At 46.6% G+C, this 25,770-nt stretch overlaps 1 protein-coding gene across 1 annotated transcript in view; it reads left to right on the top strand.

Moving 5' to 3' along the window:
• Positions 1 to 25,770, top strand: part of LOC139054423 (protein Skeletor, isoforms B/C-like) — a 455,133-nt gene that overhangs the window by 405,657 nt on the left and 23,706 nt on the right. The window contains exons 17-19 of the mRNA XM_070531374.1: positions 12,944 to 13,063; positions 18,659 to 19,047; positions 20,478 to 20,538. Coding sequence (XP_070387475.1) covers positions 12,944 to 13,063; positions 18,659 to 19,047; positions 20,478 to 20,538 — 570 coding nt within the window. The remainder of the gene's footprint in view (positions 1 to 12,943; positions 13,064 to 18,658; positions 19,048 to 20,477; positions 20,539 to 25,770) is intronic.

The following is a 25,770-nucleotide window of genomic DNA, read 5'->3' as shown; positions in this document are numbered from 1 at the left end:
TTTCGTAGCATCTCTTAGATGTTCCTTGATACGGGTGCGACGTCTCCGCCCTGTCTCGCCAATGTAGCTGGCATCACAGTCCGAGCAGTTGACCTTGTAGACGACACCACTTTGTTCGTCCGGAGGTGTGCGGTCCTTTGGCTTCGGGAACACGTTTGCCAACGTGTACGAGGGTTTAAACACAGTTCGAACACCTAAAGGCCGTAAAGCCCTGCGCACTGCTTCTGATACACCGCGGACATACGGAATGCACACAAAGGAAGCTGGCCTTTCGGCCTTGCTCTCACGAGGTTTTTGCATGCGGCGCCGCGTATCATTGACAAAGTGCTCAGGGTAACTCCGCTTATGCAAAAGAGTGGCCACATTCGTTAATTCTTGCTCCCTCAAAGTTTGCGTTGACGAGAGCGCATCGCAACGAGACAGGAGAGTGCGTACCACGGCATGTTTGTGTTCTATAGGGTGGTGAGAGTCAAAACTCAGCACACTCCCGCTATCGCAAGATTTGCGATACACGGCTGTCTCCACCGAACCTCCTTCGCTCCGTTGTACCAGCACGTCTAGAAAGGCTAGGCTGCCGCTATTCTCCGTCTCACATGTAAATTGAATGGCATGATGGACGGCATTAAGCGCCTCATGCATGGCACGCAGGTTTTTCTTTTCGACAATCACAAAGGTGTCATCTACATAGCGGCAGTACATTTTGACAGGGAAGGGTAAGGACGTCATCACAGCCGTTTCCACGTGTTGCATTAACAGATCAGCCACGATTACAGAAACAGGACTACCCATCGGGACGCCTTCTATCTGGTTATATATGGTACCGGCAAACGAGAAATATGTTTGCTTCAAGCAGAACCTAAGCAGAATCATGATGTCGTCAACAGTCAGGGAAGTACGGCTTTCTAACGTACAGTCCTCCTGCAGGCGTTTCTCAATAATATCCGTAGCCAATGCTATCGGCACATTCGTGAACAAGGACACTACATCGTAGGATACCATAACATCGTCGTCCCGAAGCTGCTGCTGGCGTACCGCGGTAACAAACTCTTTAGAATTCTTGACCGTGAACGTGCTCCCTTCCGCAAGCGGCTTTAAAATTTCAACCAGAAGCTTAGACAAGTTGTATGTCGGCGACCCAACAAAAGAAACAATAGGGCGTAGGGGGCAGCCGTCTTTGTGAACTTTTGGCAACCCGTAGGCTCTCGGCGTTGCTCCGTCAGACGAAAAGAGTCGACGGTACAGCGACTGGTCGACCCTTCCTTTCGTTTTCAAGCTGCGCAAATAGTCGACCAACTGCCTTTCGCAACTGGAAGTGGGGTCGTGCTGTAACTTCTGAAAGTGCAGAGGATCATCCAAAAGCAGTTGCATTTTTCTATCGTAGTCCTTGCGGTTCATTATTACAATACCTCCGCCCTTATCAGCTTCGAGGACCACGACAGATGCGTCAGACTTCAAGTCATGAAGCGCTGCGCGCTCCTTAGTGGTTAAATTAAACTGAGGCGTCTGGGCATTTGCCAAAATGTTCACAATGCGGCTACGAGCAAGGCATACAGCTGCAGTATCTTTCATGTGACGGAAACATTCTTCCGTTTCTACTATAATATCACGTTTCGGAATAAATCGCACCGCGGTTTATTCCGAAACGTGATATTATAGTAGAAACGGAAGAATGTTTCCGTCACATGAAAGATACTGCAGCTGTATGCCTTGCTCGTAGCCGCATTGTGAACATTTTGGCAAATGCCCAGACGCCTCAGTTTAATTTAACCACTAAGGAGCGCGCAGCGCTTCATGACTTGAAGTCTGACGCATCTGTCGTGGTCCTCGAAGCTGATAAGGGCGGAGGTATTGTAATAATGAACCGCAAGGACTACGATAGAAAAATGCAACTGCTTTTGGATGATCCTCTGCACTTTCAGAAGTTACAGCACGACCCCACTTCCAGTTGCGAAAGGCAGTTGGTCGACTATTTGCGCAGCTTGAAAAACGAAAGGAAGGGTCGACCAGTCGCTGTACCGTCGACTCTTTTCGTCTGACGGAGCAACGCCGAGAGCCTACGGGTTGCCAAAAGTTCACAAAGACGGCTGCCCCCTACGCCCTATTGTTTCTTTTGTTGGGTCGCCGACATACAACTTGTCTAAGCTTCTGGTTGAAATTTTAAAGCCGCTTGCGGAAGGGAGCACGTTCACGGTCAAGAATTCTAAAGAGTTTGTTACCGCGGTACGCCAGCAGCAGCTTCGGGACGACGATGTTATGGTATCCTACGATGTAGTGTCCTTGTTCACGAATGTGCCGATAGCATTGGCTACGGATATTATTGAGAAACGCCTGCAGGAGGACTGTACGTTAGAAAGCCGTACTTCCCTGACTGTTGACGACATCATGATTCTGCTTAGGTTCTGCTTGAAGCAAACATATTTCTCGTTTGCCGGTACCATATATAACCAGATAGAAGGCGTCCCGATGGGTAGTCCTGTTTCTGTAATCGTGGCTGATCTGTTAATGCAACACGTGGAAACGGCTGTGATGACGTCCTTACCCTTCCCTGTCAAAATGTACTGCCGCTATGTAGATGACACCTTTGTGATTGTCGAAAAGAAAAACCTGCGTGCCATGCATGAGGCGCTTAATGCCGTCCATCATGCCATTCAATTTACATGTGAGACGGAGAATAGTGGCAGCCTAGCCTTTCTAGACGTGCTGGTACAACGGAGCGAAGGAGGTTCGGTGGAGACAGCCGTGTATCGCAAATCTTGCGATAGCGGGAGTGTGCTGAGTTTTGACTCTCACCACCCTATAGAACACAAACATGCCGTGGTACGCACTCTCCTGTCTCGTTGCGATGCGCTCTCGTCAACGCAAACTTTGAGGGAGCAAGAATTAACGAATGTGGCCACTCTTTTGCATAAGCGGAGTTACCCTGAGCACTTTGTCAATGATACGCGGCGCCGCATGCAAAAACCTCGTGAGAGCAAGGCCGAAAGGCCAGCTTCCTTTGTGTGCATTCCGTATGTCCGCGGTGTATCAGAAGCAGTGCGCAGGGCTTTACGGCCTTTAGGTGTTCGGACTGTGTTTAAACCCTCGTACACGTTGGCAAACGTGTTCCCGAAGCCAAAGGACCGCACACCTCCGGACGAACAAAGTGGTGTCGTCTACAAGGTCAACTGCTCGGACTGTGATGCCAGCTACATTGGCGAGACAGGGCGGAGACGTCGCACCCGTATCAAGGAACATCTAAGAGATGCTACGAAAGCCACCCATGCTACACGTGCCAAGACAGAATTGGTTTATCATTGTTTATCAAAGGGTGTTAGATATGAAGCTGTTTCCTGCGACTACTTCGAGTTCCCCAAACCACATCGGATTGCAGCACAGCTAATCGAGGAATGCAGAAGCAGGAAAGCGCATTCCAGAGGAGACACGTGCAAACAAGTTTGCGACCCCCAGGTCGTGTGCCGCCGGGATTAGAAGGGGCCCTGGGACAATGGAGCTCAATCGTCCCCCTTCGCCTTTGAAGAAGGCATTTGCCACCGCTGCGGAGCCGAGTCACGGGAAGCAGGTGGGCCCTTGTACAATGGAGCATGAGCGCCCCCCTCCTTCTCCATCTTAGAAGAAGTGGGTTGCACCACTGCGAGGCAAGACCGCAGAGAGCCGCCAGGTGTCACACCGCGACACGGGCGCCTACCATTGGCTGAAAGTGGCGTCATGGGAGCGGACTCTCCCATTGGTCAAACATGACGTGACTTACAGTGCTCGAAGGGCTTATAAGAAGCCTTCCAGACATTCTGGAACATGCCCTGATTCCCTGATTCACCTCTCTCGAACTTCTTGCCGCGGGCCGCAGCGTCCGAGTTGCTGCCGGCCCGTAATGACTGTACAACTGTTAATTGACGCTCACCTCCTTGTATATAATGTAGAATAAATTCCTCCCAAGTTTGGGTTTTCATCCCGAAGTCCGTCCTCCAACCCCTACATCTGGTGGCAGCGGTGGGATCGCCTCCGAATGCATCAGCTGGTGGCAGCGCTACGGATAAACCTTCGTCGAGAGAGATCCTAAGGAACCGGGAAGAGCGAAGAAGAGAGAGCCTTCGTCGAAAGAGGTCCGAAGAAACTGGGAGTATCGAAGAAGGAGCGAGCCTTCGACCCAGGGAGTCCGGAGGAACCGGCAACAGCGGACAAATGAACCGGATGGCAGGGTGCTGCAACCGTAAGTGAGCGCGTGGTTTTTTTCCTTATGATTCGCCAGACTCAAATGCTGTGTGTTCATTTTGATAGTTCTGGGAATCGGGAGTTTGTTGCATTGTGTGTTTGCACAAATTAATTAAGGAAAACAGTTTTAACCACCTGTCGGGGCAGCTGCCATGGATCTTAGAAGGTTGACAAGGTTAGACTTGTTGTTGGTGTGCGACGATTTGGGAGTTGAGGCGGACGAACGGATGGAAACGCCAGCTATCGTAAAAGCGATTAACGATAGTGGCAATGACGATGAAAGCATTAAGCTTGCTTGGGAGGTGATACAGGAGCCACGGGAGCGTGTGCGTCGTGTACGTTTGCGGGAGCGTCGTGAACTTAAGAGTGAGAGTAAGCGTGAACAACGCGAGAAGGAACGGAAGCATGAGCTTCAAGAATTTACTCTTAGCTGTCAGCGTCACGAACGTGAGAATGAACGCAAACGTGAGTATCAGGGACGTAAGCTTGAGCGTGAGCAAAAGTATGAGAGAGAGAAGGCAGCACTGATCAAAGAGATACAGCATTGTGATCAGTTATTGGCACAGAGACAACGGCTGTCTGAGAATTCTGTAGGTAGTACAGAGCGAAAGAATGAGGCAGCATCGAGCGGATTTTCGCCAGAAGCCGACGAAAAGAGTAGTGCCTGTGAGATTAGCTGCAGAGTCATAAGTGAAGGGAAAGGGCTAGCTGCTAACGATGCCTTAGTGGCAACAGAGGCCGTTAAAGGCCGTAGTGAGAGCGACGAGGTGCTGTGCCAACAGATGACTGTGGAGACAGCTAGGCCAGCTGCGAACAAATTGGCACAGTTACCGAGCGTGTGCGTCGCTGGTAATGTTAGCGAGGTTGCTAGCGAAGAAAAGGGTACTGCTGACCAGACAGAGGCGAGCACCCATGTCGAGCCAGATGTGCGTGCAGAAGTGAAGTGCGAGCTGAGCGATGCAGTTGAGGGTAATTCTCGGGATGGCGAGCTCCGTAGTCCACGAGAGAACAACTGCATTGTTCAAGGATCGGTGCGGCTCTCCGCCAGTCTAGATAGCCTAGAGAGGGATGGTTTAGTTATTAATCATTCGGACTGTGCGCGTGAGACAGCGCTCGATACCGACGGGCTGTGTGCCGATGCACAGCGTGAGCTGGGCAATGTAGTAGAGGGCAGTTCGCAAGAGTGCGAGTTGTCTAACTCGAGTAAAGCCTGCTGCATTGTGCCAGAGTCGGTTGGGCTGTCCGCCAGTCGAGGCAAAGTGAGAGTAGATTTAAATGTAAATCACTCAGACTGTGCGGGTAAGAGACCGATCCGGGCCGACGAAATGTGTACCGGCCAGCACGAGGCACGAGAAGGCGACAGGAAAGCGAGTGCAAAGAGAAAGCGCCGTAAAAAGAAGCGCAGTAAAGACCGAAAGACGGTAATTAATGTAGCGCCGCCAAAAATGGCGAGAAACCCAAATGGGCAGGGCGCGAGGAAAAAGATGCGGTCGTCTCGGACGATGTTGACGCATCGAAAACGTTCAAGCCACCGGTCAAAGGGGGACCGCGAAGAATGTTCTGCATGGACGCGGACAAAGGGCACGAGGCAGTTAAGCTCCTCGTCGTTCCGTAGTTCTTTTCACAGCTCAGCGTGCAGTTCGAAGAAACGCAAGGTGGCAGGACGAGACCAGGTGGGGAGTGGCGACGCGGTCAATCGAGTTCGTGTTGAAAGCGGGGCGGGAGGACGCAAATTGGCAGGAGACCGTAACGTCTTGGGGGAGCTGATAGTGAATCAGGCCTTTTGTTATCTGTCGGCAGCCAGAGTAGCTTTCAGACCACGCCCACCACGGGTACGACTCAAAAGTGAGTCAGACATAAGCGTTTGGAAAGGGAGGCCAAGAGAGCTTCCGTAGTAAAACGTGTTATTTTGTTTTTTATTTTTGAGGATCGGAAAATTTCGCGATTTGAGACTAGGTTTTCTTTCAATATGTAAAGGTATGAGCTTTGTTTGTTTTCGTTCGAGAAGCTCGAGATTTGAAAGATGCGTTTTGAGTAAACTTGTAGTCTCGCGAGATGCTCATTAATAAGTATATAGGCTTTCTTTTTTTTGTGTGTGAGTAACCTGAGGGTCAAGGTTATCGTTCAGAGGCCTATGGTAAAGCGCGTGTGTTATTTAACCTTCTTTCTTTTTAAGTGTTGAATTTTGTAAGGTTAAGCGCGTAGATTTTCCGTGAGTGCAAGATTTGCACGGAGAAGCGTTCTTAGTTCCATTAGCGCGTGTCCTGTGTGGACAGAAGGAAGCAGATTTATGACTGCGTTGCTCGTGTGTGTTGAGGGCAGCCGTATTCTGACTTCTTTAGTGAACGTGCGTGGAAAGAGTTAGTAGAAGACGCATCATTTTAAGAGTTCTGCGGAGTGTGTAAGTCCCGCAAGTTTAATTGTTCGTTTACGTCACGTGTCCTGCAGGACTTTCAGGAGAGAAACGTGAGTAAGCGTGAATGAAAAGTTTGCCTACAATGCAAGTACGCGTTCTGTTTAGTGACCACAAGGCTGGTGCACTTGTGATTACGTACTTGTGAGGTTGACCAGATTGTTCAGTGGCACCATTACGTGCGATAAGTACGCCACTGCGATAGATTGGAAACATGCTGTTCGTGTAGTTAGGCCACTTAAGTTATGTTCGGCTGTTTTCATTTGTTGTTTGCATCGTCAACGACCCTTTTGTTTTGCAACAACAATAGTACTCTGGTCTTGTCGGCAATCGAGGAGAAATGGATAGCTGTTTGGAAGGGTGGTTGGAACTGTTGTCAAAATTGGGGAACTAAAAGATCAGGGTTGATTTTGACTCAGTAATAGCCTGGCGAGTCAGGGGTGAAGAGCCTGCGCTTACACGTGGGGCAGCGCTGTGTTGTTTTGTTTGTTTGACGTCTGTTCTCCAGAGCCAAGGATCCCGAAGTTCGTCAAACGAGGCTCGACCCCAGTACCCTGCAGCTTCTATCAGCGTTCCTCATGGCCAGCGAATTGAGTTCACCGGCCATTCAGAACTACCGGGGCGAGGACGAGCTGTTAGATATGAAGCTGTTTCCTGCGATTACTTCGAGTTCCCCAAACCACATCGGATTGCAGCACAGCTAATTGAGGAATGCAGAAGCAGGAAGGCGCATTCCAGAGGAGACACGTGCAAACAAGTTTGCGACCCCCAGGTCGTGTGCCGCCGGGATTAGAAGGGGCCCTGGGACAATGGAGCTCAATCGTCCCCCTTCGCCTTTGAAGAAGGCATTTGCCACCGCTGCGGAGCCGAGTCACGGGAAGCAGGTGGGCCCTTGTACAATGGAGCATGAGCGCCCCCCTCCTTCTCCATCTTAGAAGAAGTGGGTTGCACCACTGCGAGGCAAGACCGCAGAGAGCCGCCAGGTGTCACACCGCGACACGGGCGCCTACCATTGGCTGAAAGTGGCGTCATCGGAGCGGACTCTCCCATTGGTCAAACATGACGTGACTTACAGTGCTCGAAGGGCTTATAAGAAGCCTTCCAGACATTCTGGAACATGCCCTGATTCCCTGATTCACCTCTCTCGAACTTCTTGCCGCGGGCCGCAGCGTCCGAGTTGCTGCCGGCCCGTAATGACTGTACAACTGTTAATTGACGCTCACCTCCTTGTATATAATGTAGAATAAATTCCTCCCAAGTTTGGGTTTTCATCCCGAAGTCCGTCCTCCAACCCCTACAAGGGACACATGTTTGATTTTAACAATGTAACCACACTAGCACGGGAACACCGATGGGGCCCAAGAAAGTTCGTAGAATCATGGTTCATCCGTCGTAATCAATCTTCATGTAACTCTAACCGTGGCCCCCTGCCGGATGTTTACGGCACTTTCATAGATAAATAGGATGTATTTCTCATTTGTTGCCATTGTGTACTGACGATGCCACCCGCATAGGTGGCGAAACGTCTATGTTTTTGTTATACTTTGTTGTTGAGTAAAGCCAGTGTAAACAACACTTTGAAGCATGAGTTCCCCTGGCTTTTGGAACATTTTTTCAAATGAATCTGTGCAGGGTGTTATTTATTTATTTACTTATTTATTTAGTTATTTAGTTATTTATTCATTCATTCATTTATTTGCCCTCAGCGCCTTTGGGCATTAGAGAGGGGAGTGAGTTATACAACAAATGAGAGGGAAATTAATTACGACTTATACACAATATTTGCTATTTATACAATGTTAGCTGAAAGTAATGATAAATAGAGTAATAGAACATGTCATCTAGAAGTAACGTTAAAGTAAAAACACCAACAGTAGTTCGTACACATTTTTGCTATTATACAGTCTTAGCTAGTGCTTTTCAAAAATTATCATTTTTATTAATGGAAACAGTGGCAGAAGGAAGTTCATTCCAATCTTTTGACGTGCGCGGAAAAAATGAGTATAAGAAATATGTCGTGTTACATGCACCAATTCTAACTTTATGCTGATGATCAATACGGTGATATAAGTAATATGGACGCGACATGAATTTTGGATGAAGAGTAGGGTGGTGATGCAGCTGATAAAAAAATAAAAGGCGGTAAATTCTTCGACGTGTTGCTAGCGATTGAAGACCCAGATTCCATTTCATTGAAGATATGCTCGCACCACGGTTGTAGTTCCAAAGAGTAGAACGAGTGGCGTTTTTTTTTTATTAGTTCAAGGGAATGCATTAGGTTTTCGTGAAAGGGGTCCCATATAGCTGCAGCGTATTCTAATTTGGCCACAACAGGTTTTTATGAAGTAGTAATGTTAAAGGAGAGGGAGCACGAGAAAAGTTACGGCGTAGGTATCCGAGCACGTGGTTGGCTTGGTTAATTATATATCCCACGTGATGATTCCACGTTAATTTAAATGTTATATGCAGGCCTAAGTACATATATGAACTTGTCGATTCTAAAGCAACGTTATTAAATTAGCACACAGGCAGGTTATCGTTAGATCGGGATACTCTCAGAAATTTGCACTTGTTAATGTTGAGTTCCATTCGCCATAATCGGCACCAACTGCTCACGTTATTAAGATCGGCCTAAAGCATGGTGATGTCGTGTTCGTTAGTTATTTTTCCGAGGATTACACAGTCATCTGCAAATAAATGTACGTCAGAAGTTATTGCTGAAGGTAAGTCATAATTATAGATAAGGAATAATAGAGGTCCCAGGACGGAGCCTTGTGGCACACCGGACTGAACGTCGCTATGAGGTGAGTCATGACCATTAGCTGTTACGAACTGAGAACGGTTAACGAGAAATGACTCAGTCCATTTTAGAACGTTATGATCGAGGTTTAATTTGCTTAGTTGATAAAGTAATAGTTTATTACACAATTTGTCAAGGGCTTTGGAAAATCTAAGAAGATGCGATCGGGAAAAGAAGAACGGTCAAGTATTTGATGTAGTTTCTGAGTAAATGTTAATAATGGTGATTGACATGAGAATGATTTTCCAAAACCATGTTGTGATGGCGAAAACAAAATGAATCAGACTCAAGAAAATCCGCAGGGTTAGTAAAAATTATATGTTCTAGCAGTTTGCAGCAGGTACTGGTTAATGATATCGGGCGATAATTCGTAGGAGATGTTTTATTGCCCGATTCATGCCAAGGAATAATTTTTCCTATTTTCCATTCTGACGGAACAGTAGATGTGTTGAGCGATTGTTCAAATATTTTGCTTAATATAATGGAACTTTAACAACAGGTGTGTTTCAGAAATTTAGCACTGATGTTATGAAAGCCAGGTGACGAATGTATCTTCAATGAATCTATCAGTCGAATAACTCTGCGAACTTCAATAGTCACTGGAGGCATAGTTAAGAAGCTATAGTCATTCAAGACTGGAAGTTGAATTTCAGCTGTGCACGAGAAATTTTTAAGAAAGTTATTAGTCAGGAGAGTTGCGCATAGGTTTTTCGGAACAAGGTTACCAGAGCAATTGTTAAGAGTGATAGAATCATAAGAAGATGGATGTATGACGTGCCAAAATTTTTCACGTTAGTTATCAGCATAGATGGTAATGTGGTTGATAAGAATGTTTCGTTAGCGTATTTGATTAGGGCTGGACAAGTTTTGAAGTGAGGTAAGCTCACAGTAAAATTAATTATGAAGAACGGCTGAGAAATATGGAAGAAATTAAATGGGCTGGGATAGTGTTCAGGCATTTGCACCGGAAAAACATTGATTCACAGTGGAGGAAAAGAACTAGGAAGCTTACCAGCAAGTGTGCGGCCTGTAGGGTGAGCAACAAAGAACGCCAAGCGGAAAATCAGAGAGGCTGAAATAATCTCATGGGTGGCGGCAATAGAAAATAAACCTGCCATGAGTAACTGATGTACTAAAGTGCCAAACAGACGACACAAGAAGAGACACGGACGAACGCTTACTAACAACTAGCCCAACAAAAAGTTCTGCTGGAATATGAGTAACTGCTTAAGAGGAGAAAATGAAATCAGGAAAGAAACAATTTATGATAACTCAGAGGGAAGTTCGTTACATTAAGAAACGTGATCAGGCTGCCTTAGAACACGCACTTATAAAGCGAGAGATAAGAAGTAAGAAGTATGTGCTCGCTGCGGTAAAGCTAAGGAAACCATGGAGTATGTTGTATTAGAATGTGAAGATATCTGCCCAGTGGTCGATTTAGGCACCACTGGAGATTTATATTGTACCAGTGGCACCCACGACGATCGTAGAAGAGAGAATAGCCTAGAGGAATTCGAAATCCCGCAGGTAACGCCAGAAGAAGTAAAGAAAGCCTTAGGAGCTATGCAAAGGGGGAAGGCAGCTGGGGAGGATCAGGTAACTGCAGATTTGTTGAAGGATGGTGGACAGGTTGTTCTAGAGAAACTGGCCAACCTGTATACGCAATGCCTCATAACCTCGAGCGTACCGGAATCTTGGAAGAACGCTAACACAATCCTAATCCATAAGAAAGGGGACGCCAAAGACTTGAAAAATTATAGACCGATCAGCTTACTGTGCGTTGCCTACAAAGTATTTACTAAGGTAATCGCAAATAGAATCAGGAACACCTTAGACTTCTGTCAACCAAAGGACCAGGCAGGATTCCGTAAAGGCTACTCAACAATAGACCATATTCACACTATCAATCAGGTGATAGAAAAATGTGCAGAATATAACCAACCCTTATATATAGCTTTCATTGATTACGAGAAAGCGTTTGATTCAGTCGAAACCTCAGCAGTCATGGAGGCATTACGGAATCAGGGTGTAGATGAGCCATATGTAAAAATACTGGAAGATATCTATAGCGGCTGGACAGCCACCGTAGTCCTCCACAAAGAAAGCAACAAAATCCCAATAAAGAAAGGCGTCAGACAGGGAGATACGATCTCTCCAATGCTATTCACCGCATGTTTACAGGAGGTATTCAGAGACCTGGAGTGGGAAGAATGGGGGATAAAATTGATGGAGAATACCTTAGCAACTTGCGATTCGCTGATGATACTGCCTTGCTTAGTAACTCAGGAGACCAATTGCAATGCATGCTCACTCACCTGGAGAGGCAAAGCAGAAGGGTGGGTCTGAAAATTAATCTGCAGAAAACTAAAGTAATGTTTAACAGTCTCGGAAGAGAACAGCGGTTTACGATAGGTAGCGAGGCACTGGAAGTGGTAAGGGAATACATCTACTTAGGGCAGGTAGTAACCACGGATCCGGATCATGAGACTGAAATAACCAGAAGAATAAGAATGGGCTGGGGTGCGTTTGGCAGGCATTCTCAAATGAGGAACAGCAGGTTGCCACTATCCCTCAAAAGGAAAGTGTATAACAGCTGTGTGTTACCAGTACTCACATATGGGGCAGAAACCTGGAGACTTACGAAAAGGGTTCTGCTGAAATTGAGGACGACGCAACGAGCTATGGAAAGAAGAATGATCGGTGTAACGTTAAGGGATAAGAAAAGAGCAGATAGGGTGAGGCAAAAAACGCGGGTAAATGACATCTTACTTGAAATCAAGAAAAAGAAATGGGCATGTGCCGGACATGTAATGAGGAGGGAAGATAACCGATGGTCATTAAGGGTTACGGACTGGATTGCAAGGGAAGGGAGGCGTAGCAGGGGGCGGCAGAAAGTTAGGTGGGCGGATGACATTAAGACGTTTGCAGGGACAACATGGCCACAATTAGTACATGACCGCGGTAGTTGGCGAAGTATGGGAGAGGCCTTTGCCCTGCAGTGGGCGTAACTAGGCTGATGATGATGATGATGATGATGATGATGATGATGATGATGATGATGATGATGGTGGTGGTGGTGGTGGTGGTGGTGGTGGTGGTGGTGGTGGTGGTGGTGGTGGTGGTGGTGGTGGTGGTCTCCTTGAAGCCCTTCAGTTCAGCGAGAGCAGGGGCAAAGTAAACATGTCCGCAATAGAGATTATGAAGAGGAGATTGGAAGATAACGACAAACAAAGGAGGCGTACAAAAACAGAGTGCACAATAGGGGTTCAGAAACTTTGGTTGTGGGAATTCATCGTGTTTTTTTTTACTTTTTTAACATAGGTAGGACATTAGGCAGCATAATGGCACGAGCTTGCCGGCGCCACCCCGCTCCACAGGAATAACAGCCACTCAGCGGGCGCCTTCGTAGCTCCACCTTCGCGGCTCCAAACATCGCATCACCGACAAGCGCATCAGTGCACTTTTCCGCTTGCTTATCTTCGTAGTGCGCGCCTCAAGTCCTGTTTGATTTCTTTGTGCAGCGGACAGCAATGACAAGACCATCGCAACCACAGGCCGAGTGGCGGTGGTTGCTGCTCAGGGTCCCACCAACATGGACCAGCCGGACACTGTACTCTACCACACCATGGTCGTTACGAGAGGTTGGTTCCTTGTTTAGATGAGTTAATGAAGGCATCTCTACCATTTTGCGCCCTTTTTTGTTACCTATGGTTATTTTTCACCAAGTGTATGACTGGCCGGAAAGCAAGAAAGCTGGGCTATTTGTTGTCGTGGGCGCATTGTGTCTAACGCAAAACAGACGGACAAGAGGCGAGAAGTGGACCGATTCCTTATTCGAAAAGAATGGATGCACGACAGGCTACGCGATCTCACTGATGGTCAAGCACAGATCCGCAGATAAAGTATCCGAATATAAGGAGGCCAACAGACATGTGAAATGTTCGGTTAAGAAGACAGCTGTGGTGTGGAAGGCCAGAAAACAAGCTGTCATTTAAACGCAGTTTGACTAGCGCCACCGCCTAGCAAAACGTGTTAGCATTCATAAAGTCACGATCCCACAAGAAACACATGCTTGTCACGTTACAGACTTCACCAAACAAGGCTGACAACTCAAATGGCCATTAGAATTGACACAACTTCGCGCTATTTAGATTTCAGTTAGCGATACGAATTTGGAACGCGTTGTGTTGGTATAGCAAGATTAAATAAAAAATATATATTAAGTATCAGGGTGTCGAACCAAAATTTTTTTAGGTTCGGTTCAGGTTCAGGCTTTTCTTTTTTCAAGTGTCCGGTTTATTCACCAACATCGTCAGTTGTACATAGCAGACCATACAATATTTTTAATACAAAGGCAGTTCAGAGTTATAGGAACTGCCACACATGACCAAAGCGGAAGAAAGAAAGTCATCAAGCAATGGTAGCGGTAAAATTGAAGAAAAGCAAACAGTGCAAAAAGAGAAAATATAAAGCTGCTCAGTAAATAAAAATTGGGAAGAAAACTTTTGGGATGGTGGTGGTGTTGCAGCAGGCGGGCTTAGCCTGGCATACATAGCCGGCAATTGTTCCACCTGCGCCTCCTATGAGCTGAGATCAGGGGTGTATCATCAGGCGTCGATGAGTCCTGTGTCTCGCCGGTAGGCAATCCGCAGTAGTCGCGCTCTCTTCCTGATCGCCACCCCCCCCCCCCGCCAGGAAAACGACGTCTTCAATGGTCCTGTGCATACGGCCACTACCATTCTGCGTCGAACTGTGGCCAAATGAATTGCTCAGTGCCGCCACACCAGAAAGGGCCACTCTCGAATAACCGGGGTGCGCGCGCAGTCCGGCACACCAACGTCGCGGATCACACAGGCTTGGAGCCTTGTGGATTGCCCTAAAGTGATTGCGTATTGCATCCTTACAGTTCGGAAAAATGTTTGGCGCTCTCAGCTTTGGGACACAAGTGCGCGCTAGGCGTGCAAGAGCGTCAACTTTTCCGTTTCCTTCAATTCCTACGTGCGATGGGATCCATTGAAATCTTACGGGAAGCCTCATTAGAACATTAATCAGTTCCATTTACCAATACAACAGTAACGGAAGCAATATAACAAGCATCATTATTACAATCACAAAAGCCAATTGCAAGGATGAAGAGAGTTGCATAAAATGATTCATTACATTCCCGGGTTTCACGCACCCAAACCACCATCTCATTGTGAGGCACGCCGTGGTGGGAGACCACGTGGGGTTCGTGCACCCAGTGCAGGGCACACTGACGTTGTTTCACTTCGCTACCATCTAATTGCGGTGGCCGATAAAATTATTCTCAATATGGTCCTTCAGTACATGCTCTGTGAGCGATGGTTTTAAGGAAATGTGGAATAGAATTGTGCTGTTTGGTTCGCGCTAGTGTGGAGGTTCCCTAGCATGTGCGCACTTTAGGCAAAAGATGGTTATCAGGCTCAGAGGACCTCGTAATATTAGTATTTACAAAAGTTTCAACGGCAAAATCATCTATATGTACAATGTTACGAAATAATTTACGTACCACAATTGATAACCTAAACTGAAAGAGCCGGTGAAAAGGATGAATGTTCATGCTGCAATAAAGTGGCATTGTATTGGATAAGAATGACTGAAAGTCATGAGATGAAGCACCTGATTTTGTAAGCTTTGAAGTTGGATGAGGTGTGTCGAGTATGAATTTGCCCCAAGCTAATACGCGATAAGGTAAATGACTGTGAATATTTGCGCGATAAAAGGAACGAATGATGTGCGGCTGAAAATATGAGCGAGGTTTGATGGTGGCACGTATTAAAAAAGAAATCTTTAACACAGTTGATTGCGCATGAAGGTAGAATCAGGTGCCTGTCTAAAACTAAGGCGAGAAATTTTCTGTTGTCGGAAATTCGTATTAAGTTGTTTTCAATTTACACAGACACATATTTGGAAATTAGTGTCGAGGGCAGAATGAAAAATCATAAACTGTTTTTAGTGGATTTCTGTAGGTCAGCGCTAACGTTTCGCTGTAGCTCGTCGACATTATTAGCGCAAGTAAAAGCAGTCGTGGCATCAGGACATAAGATCCAGTTGGCAATGGTCGAAACATTAGAAAGGTTGTTAATAAATAGCACAAAGAGCAGCGGGCTAAGGATCAAGCCCCGAGGAACACCGTGATTTATGTTCTCAGTAGATGAGAGTACCATCAATCTGAAAAAGTGAAGTACGATTGGTTAGATAGCTACAAATAAACTGAAGGGGCGGACCAGTTATTCCGTAATATTCAAGTTTATGCGTAATAATTTTGTGATCAATGGTGTCAAAACTTTTGTTAAGTCTGTAGATACGCTTCCAACCAGCAAGCCTTTGTCTATGATTTTTCGGTTAAATTTAGAAGCGGTTGAGTAACGTGGTCGAACTGTTTAGGTGGCAACAAATTCGATTCTGCTAAATAGAATATTAAACGTGTATAAAAAGCTTTCGAATTATTTTATTGGAAAACTAAAGAGAAGGTCTGCAGTTATCGAGAATTTCACGATCACCTTTTTTGTCAACAGGTGTTATTCTGCCAACTTTCAGAGAATTTGGAAATATGCCTGACAGTGACAGTGACAAGAACTTTATTAGAGTGTCCTGAGGAACTCGATTGGGGGGAACAGAAGGCTCCCCGATCAAGTTGGTGGCTCCGCCCACGACAGGACAGGGAGGTGGTGACTCTCCGCGACGTCGCGGGCCCTCTGGATGGCCTTTAGTTGGTTTGTGAAATCCGAGCTCTTCAGCAAGGCGTCCCACTTGGACTTGTTATGAAAGTCGGAGCCCGCGTTGTACCGGCACAGCCAGAGCATGTGGTCGAAGGAGCAGCACGCGTGACCGAATTTGGAGCACGATTGCGGGAAGTTGGGGTCTATCCAACTAAGCGCTCTCGGGGTGAGGTAGGATCTCGTCTGTAAAAGCCTGAAAATAACAGCCTGAGCCCTGTTCAGTTTCGGACTGGGGGGAGGGAATTTCCTCCTGCTGTGTTTGTAATGTGACGTAATTTCGTGAAAGGTCGTAAGATTATCTTTGAAGGGGCAATCCTGCGAAATATGCCTACTTTAAATAATTCACTAACAATGCCAACAACAATATTGGAGATAGTTCACTCGAAATTTGCTTGATACGAGATGGGTTAACACAGCCTAGGCCAGCTCTAGTAGACGTAAATGAACACATAACGTGAAAAACTTGCTCTGCACTCGTAGGCTGCAAGTGGAAAGAATGAATGTGGCGAGAGAATGCTGATCAGGGGGGATCTACTTTGAGAATCGCAAATTACTACTAAAATACTGATTGAAGGCATTCGCTAAATCAGCGATGGGAGTGTGTTTGTGTCAGTTTTAATTTTTGTCATATGTCCCTGGCATTTAATATTTAAAAATTCATTGATAAACTGCTGGTGGTTCAGTCTCGAATTATTGTCATTATTCAATGCCTTGCTCTGAATGTAATTTCGTTTGGCACACTTAAGTGCGGCTGCAAGTGTTTGGGACTATCCCACCTTGTACGTTGCGCGCACATTGCATGTACATTGCTTGCACGGTGCACGTTAAACTAAAACCCAGCTGGTCAAAATTAATCCAATCTGCGGCGTATCTGATAGTCATATCGTGGTTTCAGCACATACCCGACGCGTTTGACACGCAGATCAGATTTCGTGCTCGCCGCTATCGTTGTGCATTAGGTGTTCTTGTTTTCCTGGCCTTTTGTAAGTCGCAGTTGCGCCCCAGTCCTGGTCTTCACCGTCACTACAGCGGGACCGTCAGAATGCCAATCAGCTGCGCGACTTGAAGACAAGAAAGAGTGAATTACAGTAGCCGCCAGCGAGACAGTGTAACGACATGCTGCGTCTAGCGTTGGCCACTTGACACATGATCCTCACTATAATACTGAATTTTCGCTTTCCTATTGTAGTAGAGAATCAAAGCACCTTAGTTCTAGAGTTCAGTAGCGCGGTACAATGATTTCTCCGTACCGGAATCAGCGCCACATAATATAAAAGATAACTTAGGCATAGCTGAGCTTGGTCACGTAATCGCTAAGCGAAAAACATAAGACGACACGTATATCCTGCGGCACGAGTGCTCCGCCCGCTGCTCGTCTCGTGGAAGATTGCGGAATGACGAACACAAGAATTCTTCTTTAAGATGGCGACAAATGTGACGTGCGCAAAGCGGCAACAAGGTTGAAACGATTCGGGTGAACGATCGCCAAGCATCGTTCGCTCCACAAGTGTGGGGTTATTGCAGTGCAAAAACTGCACCGCAGGTTTATATCGTTGCCGGCAGCCACAAGCCTAGTTGAGCGCGATGTGATTCGAAGCATTGTTTGGTGACAAAATGTGTCTTCACGAATCGGCGACTGCACTTGTAACGTGTGTCAAAGCTAGGCGTATGTGCAGCAAAAATCATCCGCCTGTTGTTTAGGAGGATTCTTTAGACTGAAGCAAGTTGATTTTATCCGGCGGCGTTCAAGGTCCGCGATCCAGTCGGGGAGCACGGTTACGTTCTTCGGGCGAGAAGCTTCTTCTGGCGAGGCATTCGTTGCGCGCTAATTGTCGGGCTGCTGTGCTTGAGCAACTTTTGTGACCCGTGTTTCATTCTGTCCAGCAACGGAGAAATCTTAGAATTTTGAATTGATTCAGGAGTACCGCGAAAGAGGTTATACGAAAATAGTCAGGCAGATCGCAGGAATAATCGCCACTTGTGGAAGAACCCGGGCGCGCTTTTCCGGGAAGCCGACAGCGGTCGAGAGCCGAAACTTGACTACCTTCGGTATCGTCCCGCATTCGTAAACTGCTCTGAATTAGACCAGAAAAATGCTTATGCAGATGTGGCAGGAAAAACGGTCGGCAAGAATGCATTAAAATGACATTTATGAGTGCGCTACCTCAATGGAACAAACAGGCTTTGGGGGATAGCACGCCATAAGCGCGCACATGTCATAGCTAGCAGGCGACGCGAGCCGCCATCCGCATTTGCAGTTTAGCCAAAGTCAGCCTGGCCAATACAATTTCTCAGCCAATACAGGGACAACTAAATGAAAATTTCATGAAACGCTCTCACTCAAAAACACGATGGATCGAAAAACACAGTTGTAGTTGCTTTCAATGCTTGATGGCGTATTAATAGGAGCGAATTATTATTTACTTGACGTTTATTTGGAGCTAATTAGGTGTCAGCACAAAGCGATAACAGTCAGGCCTTGGAACTGTGCAGATGACGTATTCCTGCAGTTCAACCGGAACGCCGAGCGCAACTGCCCGCCGCTCGCCCCCGTGCTGCCAGCGCCCCCCGAGGGCCGGGCCGTGTTTGGCGGGCGCAACATCTGGAAGAACTTGAACGTCACCACGTTCCGCGCCCAGATCGGGCCGACCGGTGGCAGCCGCGGCTACGAAAAGGTCACCGGCCAATCGGGCTGGGGCATCTCGTGGTGGATCAACGAGGAGCTCATTCCGGTGCTGCACGTGGAGCGCGGCAAGACGTACACGTTCGTGGTCGAGGGCGGCGTGGACCCGAGCAACTCGGCTCGCTACCACCCCTTCTACATCACCGACAGCAGCAAGGGCGGCGGCTCCAAGGAGGATCGCGCAGTCCTCGGAAAGAAGGTGCTCAGGCACGCCGCGGACGCATAAGTGGGCTGTTCATGCGATCTAACGAAAGATTTGTGGCGAAAGCAGGGATAGGACGCCCGCCTCCTTTCAACTTCTTGATCACAGCTTCGGACGCACTGGTTAAAGCCGGCTGAAGCCAGCCTCAAGATGTGTAAATGGAGACTGTCGTCCGTGGTGTACCGACACGACTTCGTTAAAGGGAGACAAAGCGTCGCAATGGCTCTTGTCACCGTCTTGGAGGGAGCAGAATCATAACGCAGGAGGTCCTTACATGCACGGCAGTTGTATATCCATGATAGAATGCGTAAGCGCAAGTGAACAACGACGTAGAACGAGACACACACTGTGCGTACGCTTCTTTCTACGTCCTCGTTCAGTCGCGCTTGTACATTCTATCATGGATTCAAACCAACTAGCCCGCCAACGTATTTTAACCAAGTTGTACATCCAGCACGAATGTGTAGATTTAGCGGAAATCTCTGAAAACTGTAAATAATTGTCTTGAGGTAGCTCATGGGCAAATGTTAGGCCTTTTCCATGCTGTCTAAAAACCGATAATACATATGTGGCATCGTCACGAAGAGCCACGAGGTTACAATTCTTTAGAAATACAAGAAAATCAGCCTCATATAAAAAATTATACCAAAAAGATCCTAGTCGAGGTTTCTAGCAAATACCTGGTAAATACATGAATGAAATATGTTACATAATACTGGAGCTAGAAATACCCAATAGAGATGCCGTTACATCGTACATATATATCTATAGCAAGTCATTAAAAGAAACAATTGTGCTACTATAACTACAAGATCTGGAGGAAACGGTTCGTATGCGTTGATTGCGCTCCCCTGGAACGGTGCTAACTCGCCCAAATGTCTACCTTGCTACAGGCTAGTCTTGCATCCTGGCCCCAATTTTCAAGGGAATACTATACGGCAGCTTAGAAAACGGGATAATGCTGCATGGTTTAATTTGTTTCTTTTACTCTAAAACAGGGTTTCCTTCTTCCGTCCGTTAGTCTACTGTGCGTCGTCATATCGGGATTCATGCGCCAATTACTATAGGACACAGATGCAACTGCCGTTTTCTCCACTCATGCGCTGACTTGCCGTCTGTGCCGCTTGGTCATTTGTCGTATAGCGTCGTCCTGCTTCACTGTCACGTCGTGCCGTTGTCATCGTGCAGTCATTGTACTGTCGCTGTGGCATACAGTTTGAAGTGCTTGCCCAATATATCAGTAACTTTACGCAAAGTTAGGGGCATAAGTGAGTTCATACCAACAAGTGCTCAAATTTGTGATGTTTTTCTTAAACGGCACGGCTGTGGCTACTCTAAGCACGTTCTATGCGAAAATACGCTGTTTGTTCCCGTTGCGAAGTTTGCGCATAATTATGGAGCACTGGGTGTTTTCATCACTATTCTAGGGCCATCTATTGCTTGCTGGAGTTGTCTTGGACTCCCAGGACAAGGTTGACACCTCCAGAGGTAAGTAAATTTATTCTTGGCGACACCTCACAGCAGAAGCACCACCCAACTTCGTTAATGACTCTTTCATGACGCTCTGAGTGCTCGAACTTTGCATTGCAAAAGTTGTACTTCCCCTTTCACGCTCGCTAAGCATGGAACAAAACACGATAAGTGCGTTTAAATACTTGAAACTCTTAGCTATGCAGATACAGCCGAACACTTTTCTTTGCTTTGAACACTATTATTACTGGTCAAAACGTATTGTTGGGTTAGTTTGTTCAATGTAGCAGCAAATGGTCCCAGGCACCACATGGCACACTAACAACGATACATTTAATTCTTTTGCAATAAATGCTGGTTGTCAAGCATTAAAATCAAGATAAACATCAATACACAAGTCTAGCGCGTGTTCATACAGGATCCCGATGGAAAGCACACATCATTCTCTGATAGCATAACGGACGGCATGCTTACAAAAGAGGTTTCTTGGCTATTATATTCAGGCCAAGAAGGAATGAAACAAGGTACTGGGCACAGTACCGCCTTTTATACTTGGTTCTACTAATCTTGATATTGTCTCGGCATCATTTACAAAAATAACTCATGGGATCAATACACAAGCCATTTTGTGAGCAAATGTTCCAGGATCATTGGAATATTAAATCGATTAACTTTAATTCCGTCAAAAATTGAAATATTAATTTATAAGTCGTTTATTTCTCAAGTTATGCACTGTAGCCATTGAGTATCGGGTACCAAGACATATTCGAACATAAGTCGGCTACTGCAGTTGCAAAACAAGGTATAGCACGTATTATCGCAATCTTGTCATTATTATTCTTTAAAATGCTGCCGCCATCGATTGAGAGCATACAGGCGGGCATACGGCAGGTACATAGTACAGTGAAAAATTAATGAACTCTTGCAATGAATTATGCAACCACACCATACATATACGAAGAAAGACGCCGATACCGCAACGAACCAAGCTTCTTGACAGCGAAGCCAGGCCAATTTCTTTCAGCAGCCCGCGAGAGGTGTTCGCGAATGAACGTATGCTCTTCACTTGCCAGCGAGCAACGACAGTGTTCCGACAAGACTGCGACCGCGTGTCTCTCGGCCGCCGCCACCCACACGAGCAGCATCTAGCTGCTCGCGCGAGTTCCGGCGACGCGTTCAGTAGGATGCTGAACAAACGCTTCCTTGCAGCAAGACCCCTCATTAAAGGGGAATGGCATGAGAGAGTGTAAGTTTCATATCCCAGATATGTCACCCACGCAAGTTGTAGCTGATGTCATAATAAAGACAACTGACTATTTGTAGCACGGTAAAATTTTGTTACCTCACCAGTTTTTATTTCTCTAGCCTAGCTATAGCTAAATAAATCCGCTTATTGGATAATTACCTTCGTTATTCGGTACCGTGTCATTTGCAAAGTGTACCCGAACAGAGCTTGAGAGAATTAGAGGGGCGGGTTTCACTGTTAAAGCCGAGAAGTATCAGTTGGGCCAGGCCCACGTCACGTATTTGGGGCACGGAATAAGACACGGAAAACGTGAACCAAGAACGTCAAAGGGGTGGCAATAGCTAACTTCCCGAGATCAATAAAAAAACGTTGCGCGGTCATTTCTGGGAATGGCCTGGTATTAAGAGCACTAGATTCCAAATTATCCTTAACTTGCCAGTGCGCTAACTGACAGCCTCCGGAGGCGTGAAGCAGGAGGGGTCACTTGGAGCGCCGATAGGGAAGAGGCTTTCCACAACCTGGAGAAAGCTTTGCCTTCACGGCATGTGCTTGTTTCGCCAGACTTTTGCAGAGAATTCGTTCTCCAGTCCGGCAACCGTGGTGTCGTCCTTGCCCAACTTAACGAACGCGGTCAAGAGCATCTCTTGATGTACCTCAGTCGAAAACTTACACCGCGGGCGTTTTGCACCTCGGAGAAAGAGTGTTTGTGCATATTATGGGCCATTCAAGACCTAGGATGCTATATTCAAGGCACGAAATTCACGATCGAGAGCGACCATTGCCCCCTTGCATGGCTGAAGCGAATGTCCTGGAATAAACGGGAGACTGCAGAGATGGAGTCTTATTTTGTAGGAATACAACTTCGAGGTCAAATATAGGAAAGGGAGCCATAATAAGAATGCAGACGGTCCGAGCCGGAGATATTAAGCAACAAAGTTCAGGTAACTTTTTAAACTTGTTCTCTACGTATCGCTGTCGATGTCATTGAAATAACGCAACTACTTTCTGTCTTGCCGACTGGTGACCACGACTAAAAAAAATTTAACCAGCATCACAGACGTCGCGAAGACTGATGAAACAGCAGAGCTGTTAGCGCTCCTTTCGCCCACCCAAGCCAAGCTTAAACTCGTCAGGCGCCTAATGTTTATTAGGCGAAGGCGCAGTGCAATCGTTACTCGACGTCGTTCAGCTTAGGCAGATGCGACGGTTTCGGATGATAGCCATTCGTCTTCCTTAGCTGGGGCAAGTTCCCGCCAAGCAGAGTCCTTGCATGACTTGTACACGGACATATCAGCCACACAAGGTTCCTCGGGAAACTCCTTTCGCAGAACTTCGAGGGCACTGTCGCGCTGCTCTTCTCTACGCACACTGCATATCTTGCTTAAATTCACATTGAACCACAGTCCATCATGAACTGCACAACTGTGTCTAAACTCAACGTCCAGAACGTCTCGCCTGAATCGTCCGTCCGCACCAGAAGTAGCCATGCTCTCTCTTCGCTTCATGTTCCCCATGAAGCGCAAGCGAGGATCGGACGCTCTTTGTAGCCGCCCGACGTCGTTATGTGTGGCGTCGTATCGCCGTTTTGCTTCTGCTTGTCTGACCCGCAACTCTGGATCCTCACCCGTCTTCCAGCGCTTAGCTTCGGCAGCATTAGCTTTATATTCAGGATCTTCCCGCTTGCGCCTCATACCCTCACGAGCTGCTTCCGTCGTCTTTCGTATTCGCTGGGCTTCTTCAGGAGGAAGCATCTTCTTCGGTCTGCCCATCTCGACAGTATAGAGCAGACGCCGCCGGCCACGCTTGCCTGATGCCCCCCCCCCCCCAGAAAAATAGCCAAACGATCTCAAAATGTTGGCCAGAAATAGCTAGACCTAAATTTTGCGTGAGCAAGAAGTAGCGAAAAACATAGCCTAAACGTCTGATGATGTTCTGTAGGTGTCTTATATACGGTGTTAATCGTGTCGAAATCCCACCACGTATTAAAGGCACCAAAATTACTTCCGCCGTATGCAACCAGCACAAGACTGGTCTCAAGGTCTACGTTAAGAATTCTAGTGAGCCGCCACTCAGACGTAGATTTGTACACCACTTATTGTTACAATGAACCGAAGGATTTCGTTTCCGATTTACTGATGACGTTATCGGTATTTACAACGTTCGGAGCTAACTTTACATCACGCCTCGCTGTACCCGAGGTATTTTTCTATAAGAGTCGAGCAAACTATTCCCAGCTCCAACCTTGAGGATCAGCTCTTGCTGTTCCCGATCGTGGGACCAAGCGGCAGCCCGAGGTCAAGTAATTAAAATAGGGATGCCTTTCTGAAGCTTGATTCATAAAATGAACATTTTTCTCCCGCTCTCTTTTTGTTTCAATTTACTCAAAAGCAGCTCGACGCTGAGTTTGCAAACGGTGCCGCTTAGAGGCACACTGAACTTTGCAGAAAACTTGAAACCTTCTCGCGTTTTTCTCATGCGAAGAAGCGGCAGTTGTGACTGCAATTCGCCTTTGAATGAGAACAAACAGAACGACCTGCTGGCCCATAACAGCAGAGGTGAATTAAAGTTTATAGCTTTAATTGCCGCCTGGATTACGGCGCTGGCAATAATCCAGGTAGTATTAGTATCGAAAAGAGTTTCAGGGCGCAATGTTTAAACAGGGATTCGCTGGCAAGATTCGCGCAATGTGCAAAACGCGTACGTATGTTTCTGCGAACGCAGGCACGAATACGTGTGTTGCCGAATTTCGAAGGAGGGCTGTGCACCTTACTTTCAGTGCGACCTGAAAAAAAATGAAGAAATATAATTCCACTAGGGAACACCGAAAATCGATATATATGGGTCGCGCACGGCTGTCATGAAGTGCAAAGTGAAACTTTATTTAAGAAATACAAGCACTATACATCAGAATAGCCAGTCAATAGAACCCTTATATACATTTACAAACTGGCAAGAACTCTTTGCCCAAACACCACTGCGATGTGTGCAAAAATAATAAAATATAGACGTAACAGTACCACAAGCACCTATTATGTATATCGAACGCAGTTTTTTTTTCTCATCACAGCTGGAAAATATGCATGAGCAAAGTGCAATGTAATTACTGGTAAGACGAACAAAGAGGAATTACAATGGTGATAAAGTACGTGCATATAAAAAGTAAGCCATTATCGCAGTTACTCGTACGCACAAAAGTTAAAGGGGAGAAAATTGTCGCAGGAGCATGGTATGAAAACCGACGAGTTATCATCCTGACGTCGGCAAGGCAATCACTGACCGTCTTTTATTGAGCAATTGCCTTTCCATCTTCACTGTGGACGAACATCGTTTTTGATATATTTACAGAGATTATCATTGTAATAATGTGCAACGTTCAAGAAGTGCCATGAAACAATCGCGATTTTCCCATAATACGTAGCTGCTTCACTAAAAAAAAGAACGGGATAAAAACAGTGTGTAGAGTACCAGTTGATACTTCTCACACCGGAGATTTACACAAATTGATTAAATATACAGTCTAGCCCCATCTGAATTAACTTCCACTGCCACATGGACCATATAGAAATGCAGAGTTGAAACGCGACAGAAATCTTCATCTGGCTGAAAATCTTTGCAGCAGTCCCCACTCTCTGCCAGTACAAACATCACGTGAAGGAGAGCTTGCAGTGTCTCATTCGACGTAGGGTTTCTCAAATCATTCTTTGTCAACGGAACCTGGCCGAACACGCGTTGGACGGTGCGTTCGAAACAGGGAGCCCAAGTAGGGACAAAGCAAGCTCAGATATCAGAGGGAACATTGCATTTCCGGCACCGTTTTTTGCATTCCTGGTGCTTGGTGATGCCTGGTGATACTAGAGCAGAATATTTTGTTTTTATCGACAGTTGAGACTGCTGCACGTCGCTGAGCATGTACATAAAGACTCAAGGAAGGAAGGAAATCAACTTTATTCAAGGTCCTGCAGGCCACGAGAGCTTTGGGCTCTCATGGAGTGGGCGTCTCCCAC

This window comes from Dermacentor albipictus, chromosome 1, assembly GCF_038994185.2.
Source record: "Dermacentor albipictus isolate Rhodes 1998 colony chromosome 1, USDA_Dalb.pri_finalv2, whole genome shotgun sequence".
Lineage (NCBI taxonomy): Eukaryota > Metazoa > Arthropoda > Arachnida > Ixodida > Ixodidae > Dermacentor > Dermacentor albipictus.
Note: the sequence above shows the minus strand (reverse complement) of the source record. Positions and strands in the feature narration are given on the sequence as shown.